We start from the raw sequence: 9,801 nt of genomic DNA on the forward strand, positions 1-9,801 counted from the left end.
TCGGACCCGGGTCACCTGCGCTCCCCCTGCAGGTGCCTCTCACGGGAAGGAGGGGAGAGTCACGCCGCCCGCAAACCGCTTCTCGGATGGAGAACCAGGCCGGGGAGCCGCGCGGGGTGGGAGTTTCAAGGCCCCCATCGCGCTGTCTAATTAGGTCGGATGGCTTTTCATTTCCCTCGTCGGAGCTGAGCGATGACGAAGTCCCGCTTTAATCAACCCTGCGGCCCCGCTCCCGGGGGAGCTGTCCCCCCGCCCCCCTCCGGGAACTTCCGCCTGGAGCGGTCCCTCTTGCCCCCCCCCCCCCCAGCAGTAACCAGGCCCCGGGTTAATGCCCCTGGGTCCTCTTGAAGCCGTTTCCTCAGCTCTGCCCCACGTCCTCTCCTGATCACGCGGGGACTCACGGGGCAGCTCGGAGACGAGAGGATGGAGCCGAAGGGGGAGAGGGGAGGAGCGAGCAGGGCAACGCCAGCGTATCAATGACCGTCAGTGAGACCCCGCCCCCCCAGGCCAGCGTATCAATGACCGTCAGTGAGACCCCGCCCCCCAGGCCAGCGAATCAATGACCGTCAGTGATATTCCCCCCCCCAAGGCCAGCGAATCAATGACCGTCAGTGAGACCCCGCCCCCCGAGGCCAGCGTATCAATGACCGTCAGTGAGACCCCGCCCCCCAGGCCAGCGAATCAATGACCGTCAGTGAGACCCCGCCCCCCAGGCCAGCGTATCAATGACCGTCAGCGAGACCCCGCCCCCCCAGGCCAGCGTATCAATGACCGTCAGTGAGACCCCGCCCCCCCAGGCCAGCGTATCAATGACCATCAGTGAGACCCCGCCCCCCAGGCCAGCGAATCAATGACCGTCAGTGATATCCCCCCCAAGGCCAGCGTATCAATGACCGTCAGCGAGACCCCGCCCCCCCAGGCCAGCGTATCAATGACCGTCAGTGAGACCCCGCCCCCCAGGCCAGCGAATCAATGACCGTCAGTGATATCCCCCCCAAGGCCAGCGTATCAATGACCGTCAGCGAGACCCCGCCCCCCAGGCCAGCGTATCAATGACCATCAGTGAGACCCCGCCCCGCAGGCCAGCGAATCAATGACCGTCAGTGATATCCCCCCCAAGGCCAGCGTATCAATGACCGTCAGTGAGACCCCGCCCCCCCAGGCCAGCGAATCAATGACCGTCAGTGAGACCCCGCCCCCCCAGGCCAGCGTATCAATGACCGTCAGTGAGACCCCGCCCCCCCAGGCCAGCGTATCAATGACCATCAGTGAGACCCCGCCCCGCAGGCCAGCGAATCAATGACCGTCAGTGATATCCCCCCCAAGGCCAGCGTATCAATGACCGTCAGTGAGACCCCGCCCCCCCAGGCCAGCGAATCAATGACCGTCAGTGAGACCCCGCCCCCCCAGGCCAGCGTATCAATGACCGTCAGTGAGACCCCGCCCCCAGGCCAGCGTATCAATGACCGTCAGTGAGACCCCGCCCCCCAGGCCAGCGTATCAATGACCGTCAGTGAGACCCCGCCCCCAGGCCAGCGTATCAATGACCGTCAGTGAGACCCCGCCCCCCAGGCCAGCGTATCAATGACCGTCAGTGAGACCCCGCCCCCCAGGCCAGCGTATCAATGACCATCAGTGATATCCCCCCCCCCAGGCCAGCGTATCAATGACCGTCAGCGAGACCCCGCCCCCCCAGGCCAGCGTATCAATGACCGTCAGTGAGACCCCGCCCCCCAGGCCAGCGTATCAATGACCATCAGTGATATCCCCCCCCCCAGGCCAGCGTATCAATGACCGTCAGTGAGACCCCGCCCTCCCAGGCCAGCGTATCAATGACCGTCAGTGAGACCCCGCCCCCCAGGCCAGCGAATCAATGACCGTCAGTGATATCCCCCCCCAAGGCCAGCGAATCAATGACCGTCAGTGATATCCCCCCCAAGGCCAGCGTATCAATGACCGTCAGCGAGACCCCGCCCCCCAGGCCAGCGTATCAATGACCGTCAGCGAGACCCCGCCCCCCCAGGCCAGCGTATCAATGACCGTCAGCGAGACCCCGCCCCCAGGCCAGCGTATCAATGACCGTCAGTGAGACCCCGCCCCCAGGCCAGCGTATCAATGACTGTCAGTGAGACCCCGCCCCCCAGGCCAGCATATCAATGACCCTCAGTGAGACCCCGCCCCCCCAGGCCAGCGTATCAATGACCCTCAGTGAGACCCCGCCCCCCAGGCCAGCGTATCAATGACCCTCAGTGAGACCCCGCCCCCCAGGCCAGCGTATCAATGACCGTCAGTGAGACCCCGCCCCCAGGCCAGCGTATCAATGACCGTCAGCGAGACCCCGCCCCCCAGGCCAGTGTATCAATGACCGTCAGTGAGACCCCGCCCCCAGGCCAGCGTATCAATGACCCTCAGTGAGACCCCGCCCCCCAGGCCAGCATATCAATGACCCTCAGTGAGACCCCGCCCCCCCAGGCCAGCGTATCAATGACCCTCAGTGAGACCCCGCCCCCAGGCCAGCATATCAATGACCCTCAGTGAGACCCCGCCCCCCCAGGCCAGCGTATCAATGACCCTCAGTGAGACCCCGCCCCCAGGCCAGCGTATCAATGACCCTCAGTGAGACCCCGCCCCCCAGGCCAGCGTATCAATGACCCTCAGTGAGACCCCGCCCCCCAGGCCAGCGTATCAATGACCCTCAGTGAGACCCCGCCCTCCCAGGCCAGCATATCAATGACCCTCAGTGAGACCCCGCCCCCCCAGGCCAGCGTATCAATAACCGTCAGCGAGACCCCGCCCCCCAGGCCAGCGTATCAATGACCCTCAGTGAGACCCCGCCCCCCCAGGCCAGCGTATCAATGACCGTCAGCGAGACCCCGCCCCTAGGCCAGCGTATCAATGACCCTCAGTGAGACCCCGCCCTCCCAGGCCAGCATATCAATGACCCTCAGTGAGACCCCGCCCCCCCAGGCCAGCGTATCAATGACCCTCAGTGAGACCCCGCCCCCAGGCCAGCATATCAATGACCCTCAGTGAGACCCCGCCCCCAGGCCAGCATATCAATGACCCTCAGTGAGACCCCGCCCTCCCAGGCCAGCATATCAATGACCGTCAGTGAGACCCCGCCCCCAGGCCAGCGTATCAATGACCGTCAGTGAGACCCCACCCCCCACGCCAGCGAATCAATGACCGTCAGTGAGACCCCGCCCCCCAGGCCAGCGTATCAATGACCGTCAGCGAGACCCCGCCCTCCCAGGCCAGCGTATCAATGACCGTCAGTGAGACCCCGCCCCCAGGCCAGCGTATCAATGACCGTCAGTGAGACCCCACCCCCCACGCCAGCGAATCAATGACCGTCAGTGAGACCCCGCCCCCCAGGCCAGCGTATCAATGACCGTCAGTGAGACCCCGCCCCCCAGGCCAGCGAATCAATGACCGTCAGTGATATCCCCCCCAAGGCCAGCGTATCAATGACCGTCAGCGAGACCCCGCCCCCCAGGCCAGCGAATCAATGACCGTCAGTGATATCCCCCCCAAGGCCAGCGTATCAATGACCGTCAGTGAGACCCCGCCCCCCCAGGCCAGCGAATCAATGACCGTCAGTGAGACCCCGCCCCCCCAGGCCAGCGTATCAATGACCGTCAGTGAGACCCCGCCCCCCCAGGCCAGCGTATCAATGACCGTCAGTGAGACCCCGCCCCCAGGCCAGCGTATCAATGACCGTCAGTGAGACCCCGCCCCCCAGGCCAGCGTATCAATGACCCTCAGTGAGACCCCGCCCCCCCAGGCCATCAGCCCAGGAATCGTCTCGGGGTAGGCCCGGTGCTGGTCCTGCTACTGAAAACCCCCGTAAGACGCGTCCCGGTGGAACCGAGGGCGCTGCTGGCCCCGCCTCCTCCCGCGGTGGACGGTCCGGTCCGGACAGGTGTCAGCAGGGGCTCGAGGCCCCCCCCCCCCCGCCCACTCAGAGGAGGAGGCATCGCCGTGGGGGGAGCGAGGGCTGCGAGCGGGATGCGCGCTGGAGGCCAGACCAAGGCGGCTGCGTCCTGTGAAGGCCGCCGTCGGTCAGCTCCGGCTGGACTGTGCCTGGCAGCCCGCCCGGCCTGTCTGGGGAGCCGGTGATAAGGGAGGTGGTTTCTTCCCGGCGGTGCCGGCGGCAGCACCCGGAACCCCACCACTCGGGGCTGACTCTGAGGCCTCCTCGCTAAGGGACCGGCCCATCCCCGGTTCCCTCTCATCACTGACGTTTCTCCCTCCCTCTCCCTTCCTCTCTCCGAAAGCAATAATGATTTTTAATGGGCTCCCCCACCCTGGCCGGTGTGGCTCGGTGGATAGAGCGTCAGCCTAAAGACTAAGGGTCCCAGGCTTGAGTACGGTCAAGGGCACAGGCCGGGGGTGCAGGCTCCATCCCCAGTGGGGGCCGTGCAGGAGGCAGCTGATCCGTGATTCCCTCTCATCATTGATGCTTCTCTCTCTCTCTCTCTCTCTCCCTCTCCCGTCCTCTCTGAAATCAATACAAATATTTTTTTTTAAAAAAAAAAGGACAAATGTTTGAAGACACACGGACGGCCGGTGGGCACAGCACAGGGGCAGGCTTTGCCATCTCCGCTGCCAGATGGCGCGGGTGCAGCTGGGGGTGGGACAGAGGCCAACCCACTGAGGCTGGGGTTGGGGGTTGGGGGTTGGGGGGGGACAGGGGGGCAGAACTCGGTTGTAAGCGGCCAGTACGCGGCTGTACAGCACAGCCTCCGTCTGCCCGCTCGCGGCTGGCACGGCCCGGAAATGTGAGTCAATCGTCGGTGCCGCCCTCCCTCCCTGTCAACAGAATTGCCACCATCGCATCTCAAAAGGCTGAACGCCTGTCGCGCAAACAAGCCATTGTGCGTCGGGCGCAGCTCGTAACGGCCGCCATGCAAATGTTTACCCACACGGTGATTTCCATTGTGCCTCGTGCTCCCGTCTAATTAAGGATCCGCACAATCACAGTCGCGCCAAACAAAGCGCCCATCACGTTCAAACACACAGGCTCCTCCGAGGGGAGCAGGCGCCGAGAGCTGCCTCTGAGCCGCCGTCGAGCGGGACCCAAAGTCCTCTCTGCGGGGAAATGGGGGGAACAGGGGGCTGCCTGCCTCTGAGGTTTAAAACCACACCCCCTCCCCCAGCCCGGCCCGGCCGGTGTGGCTCAGTGGTTGAGCGTCGACCTAGGAACCTGGAGGTCACGGTTGGATTCCCGGTTGGGGCACAGGCCCGGGTTGTGGGCTCGATCCTCAGTGCGGGGCATGCAGGAGGCAGCCGATCAGCGATTCTCTCTCAGTGTTGATGTCTCTCTCACTCTCTCTCTCTCTCTCTCTCTCTCTCCCTTCCGCTCGGAAGTCAATAAAAATATTTTTTAAAAAATTAAAGTTTGACCCCCCAAAGAGTGGGAGATCGCCGGCTCGGACGGCCTGGCACCCATCGGCTGCTTTACGGCAACTGTGTCCCACGGTGTTTAGTATCAGCTCCTCCTACTCCCCTCCAACCGGCTGCGCCTCTCCGTCCTCCCGGATGCCAGGCGGCTCCTGGAGCCATGAGGCCTGGGGGACGCAGGGCACAACTTTACTTAGGGCGGGTGGGGAGCATATGGCAGGAGGCCGTCTACCAGTGGGAAGGCCCATGGAACCGCTTGGTCTGGCTCTGCTAAGGTATCAGGGGTGAGTTCATTAAATGTTTGACCAAGTATAGTGGGCAACTTTTTAAAAATATATATAGCCGTAGCAGGTTTGGCTCAGCGGATAGAGCGTCGGCCTGCGGACTGAAGGATCCCGGGTTCGATTCCGGTCAAGAGCATGTACCTTGGTTGCGGGCACATCCCCCATGGGGGGTGTGCAGGAGGCAGCTGATCAATGTTTCTCTCTCATCTATGTTTCTAACTCTCTATCCCTCTCCCTTCCCCTCTGTAAAAAATCAATAAAACATATTTTTTTAAAAAAATAAAAAAATATATATTTATTTATTTCAGAGAGGAAGGGAGCGGGAGAGAGAGAGAGAGAGAGAGATCAATGATGAGAGAGAATCATTGATCGGCTGCCACCTGCATGCCCCACACAGGGGATGGAGCCCACAGCCCGGGCCTGTGCCCTGACTGGGAATCGAACCCTGACCTCCTGGTTCCTAGGTCGACGCTCAACCTCTGAGCCACACCGGCTGAGAAAAACTTTTCGCTTCATTGTCTGGGTCCTGGGTCCCAAGGGCCAGAAGCGCCAGCGATGGAATTTTATTTTTTATTTACTTTCCCAAAGCCCTACGGGCGGGGGTTTGCTCTGTGACCCTCCTGTAACCATAGGTGGGGTCCAAAGACATGAGCCTGGTGCCTAAAGGCGCGTCTCTGTTCAAAGATTCACATTTGGAACGACCGAGGCCCACACAGTGGACAGCGACACGCAGAGCGAGCGGGCGACGTCGGCAATACCTCCGTCCGTCCGTCAGGCGCTCGGGCCTGTGTGCCTGTGTGACCCGTGCCTGCTTCCCATGAAATCCTTTGTTTTATTTTCATTAATCTTCACCCGAGGATATCTTTTCCATTGATTTTTTTTTTTTTTTTTTTTAGAGAGAGAGAGAGAGTAGGAGGGAGGGAGGGAGAGAGAAACATTGATGTGAGAGAGACACATTGATTGGTTGACTCCCGCATGAGGCTGAGGGTCGAACCTGCAACCAGGTACAATGAGTCCTTGACTGGGAATCCAACACATGAGCCTGCAGTGCTCGGACCGACGCTCCAACCACTGAGCAACACTGGCCAGGGCCGAGTGAAACCCTTCCCAACAGAGTCCACAGTGGAGGTCGGGCTGGGCCGGAGCTCTGGGAGCCGGGGGACCTGGGGGGGGAAGCGATTTGGACACGATGGAACGGGAGCCGCCAGGACCGCGTCGGGGAATCCCGTCCGCACCAGGAGCGGGGACCCTCGCCGGGGAGGGGCAGTGCCTCCTGCTGGTCAGCGGGGTTGGGAATGACCCCCGATCGCTTAGCCGGGCCGGGACCGCGCGCCGTCACACCTGTGCACACGGCTGCGCCAGGTTCTCCAAGCTCAGCACACGGACACGTCGCACGCCAAGCGTCCGGGCTTACGGTGTCACTGCCCATGCCCGGACCTCCCGGGACGGAGCCCCTCGCGCCGAGGACACTGGCAGACCCTCCTCCACGACAAGATGCCCCCTAGTCAGGCCGCGGTGACAGGCCATCCTGCTCCTTTCTTCATAAACCAGAGAGGCCGTCGCTGTGAGGAAGCCGAGTGACAGCCAGTAAGTCACACGCCTGGGAGCTGTGTGTGTGTGTGTGTGTGTGTGTGTGTGACTGTGTGTCACGTGTGTATGTGTGTGTGTGTGTGAGTGAGTGTGTGAGAGAGTGTGTGAGTGTGTGTATGTGTGTGTGTGTGTGAGAGTGTGTGTGAGTGTGTTAGTGTGTGTGACTGTGTGTCACGGGTGTGTGAGAATGTGTGTGCGTGTGAGTGTGTGAGTGAGTGTGTGTGTGTGAGTGTCCCCACAGGGCTGCTGGCACTTTAGAATTGTTTTTTCTTTTTTTAAAATATATTTTTATTGATTTCCGAGAGGAAGGGAGAGAGGGAGAGAGAGAGAGAGAGAGAGAGAGAGAGAGAGAGAGAAACATCCATGATGAGAGAGAGTCATGGACCGGCAGCCTCCTGCACGCCCCCCACTAGAGATCGAGCCGGCAACCCAGGCCTGTGCCCCGACCCGGATGGAACCGTGACCTCCTGGTTCCTTAGGTCGACACTCAGCCCTGAGCCCCGCTGGCCCGGTGGACTTGGTGGCTCTAACCTCACGTCTGCCTGGGTTCGAGCCTGATTCCATGACCTCTCTCCTCCGGGGTGCCCCCTACACACCATCAATCCCAGCTCGGGGCCTGGGGCTCTAACTCATCATCTGGAGACGCCAGCCCCACTGCGCCCCCCTGCGCCCCACTGTGCCGGCCGGGTCCCCTCTCCAGGCACCAGCGCCAACCCCCAGGCCACCGTCCCGTGAAGCAACTGAACACAGAATTCCTGGCATGAAACCCCGCGCCTCCCTGGTTCGGAAGCTCCTCGGGGGAAAATCTGTTTCCAGGAACTGGGGGCGCACCCGGGGGCCCCTAAGAACTCCTCTCCGTTTCCCTGTAGGAAAGGCTGCTGGGGGCGCGAGGGAAGCGGGAGGGGGGACCACACACAAACGCAGAGCCCCATCCACCCACCGCGACGAGGCATCACTGACACCTCGGGGGGAGCAGAGCCCCGTCCCATGCTCGGGGCCACGGACACGCCGGGGGCTCCCCGCAGCAGGGGCCAGGAGGAGGCGCCCGTCCCGGCCCCGCTGCTGGGGTAACTCGGTGACAAGTTGGGGCGGGCGACCTGCAGCGAGACGGGCGGGAGGGAGACCGGGCGCTAAGCAACGCGGGTCTCCGCAGCCAGGGCGCCCGGCGGCCTCCGCACCCGCACCCGCACCCGCACGGGACGGCCGGCCCTGGGTCGCCTCCGACAGGTCACGGAGCGCCTCCCCCGCAGCCACTCAGCCCGCCCTGCCCGCCGCCCCCTCCAGGGCCTCCACGCGGAGCGCGCCCTGGGCGCACGGGGCTCAGGGCTCCCCTCCCCCCGAGTCCTCCGGGGACGCACCTGCCGCAAAGGGCCCCGCAGACCTCGCCGGCCACACGCGCCCGCGCCCACCCACCCACGCCCCCTCCCCCCCGGCCACGCACACGCGCCCACGCGCTCACTCCCAGTAAAGTTGGTCCCGGAGCCCGGAAGCCGGGCCTCACCTGTGGAGAGCAGGGCGGCCAGGCCGAGGAGCGCGGGGGGCCGGCGGGGCCCGGGCGCGGACGGGATCATCCTGGACCGCAGGGCAGAGCCGCCCCGGGGCGTCCGGGCGGGGGAGCCGCCGCCGAGTCCGCGGAGGCCCGCGCGGGGCTGCGGGCGGGGAGAGCGGGGAGGGCGGCTAGGGGCGCGGGCAGCCGCGGGGCCCTGCGCGCCCGGCCCGCCTGTCCATGGCCAGGGGCGGCCGCCGCGCGGCGCGGGAGTTGCGCTCCGGAGCCCGGCGCGCGCGGGCGAGCCCCACCCCCTCCCCTCCGCCGCGTATTTTCACTTTAATCCGCGCGGGTGGGGGTCCCCTCCGGAGGACCCGAGCGTGGACCGGCCCCCAGAGGGCGGCTCCGAGCGCGCGGGCGGCGGCGGCGGCGGCGGCGCGGGGGCTCCGGGCCGGGTGGCGGGGCGCGCGGGGCGGCGCTCGGCCCCCATCCCGCCCGGCCGCGCCCGGGGGATCGCGCGCGCTGGCGCCGAAGTTTGGCGGCCGCGGCCCCTGGGCCTCCCGGCCCGGCCCGGCCTGGCCCGGCGGGCGGACCCCGGGCGCGCGGAACGCACGGCCGAGGCGGCGGCGAGGCGCGGGCCGGGGCGCGCGGAGGAGGACCCGCCGCAGCCGCGGAGGCGAGCGCCACGGTGCCCCGCGCGGGCTCCGAGCTCTGCCTGGAAATTGTCCTTTTCTTTAAAAAAGCCCCACCCTGTCGGAGTGACAGCCGGGAGCCCCAATCCGCACAGTCAACCCCACCTCCCCGCTCGCCCCCGCGCCCGCCCTCCCTCCCGGGCGCCCCTCCCCGTGAGCGGGGGCAGGGGGGGGGAGGCGGGGGAAGGGGCTGCTGGGAGGCGGGGAGGTACCTGGTCGGGGGGGGGGGACCCCAACAGGTGGCCAGGCGGCCAGGGCCCTCCTTCCTTCCTCAGACCCCAAGCTGAGGGCGTCCTCTGGCCTGGGGTGGGGGGGAGGGCAGGGGGCGGGGAATGGGGAGAGGGGG

General features: G+C 64.8%; 1 protein-coding gene across 1 annotated transcript in view; it reads right to left on the bottom strand.

The window, feature by feature from the left end:
• The window catches only part of TMEM132D (transmembrane protein 132D), a gene marked incomplete at its 5' end in the record, with an annotated part of 78,457 nt that extends 69,609 nt beyond the window's left edge, over positions 1–8,848 (bottom strand). Inside the window, one exon of the mRNA XM_081113752.1 lies at positions 8,779–8,848. Within this exon, the coding sequence (XP_080969878.1) occupies positions 8,779–8,848 (70 nt within the window). The remainder of the gene's footprint in view (positions 1–8,778) is intronic.
• Between the last annotated feature and the right edge of the window lie 953 nt (positions 8,849–9,801).

Source organism: Myotis nattereri (genome assembly GCF_964212035.1).
Source record: "Myotis nattereri genome assembly, chromosome: 19".
NCBI classification, from domain to species: domain Eukaryota; kingdom Metazoa; phylum Chordata; class Mammalia; order Chiroptera; family Vespertilionidae; genus Myotis; species Myotis nattereri.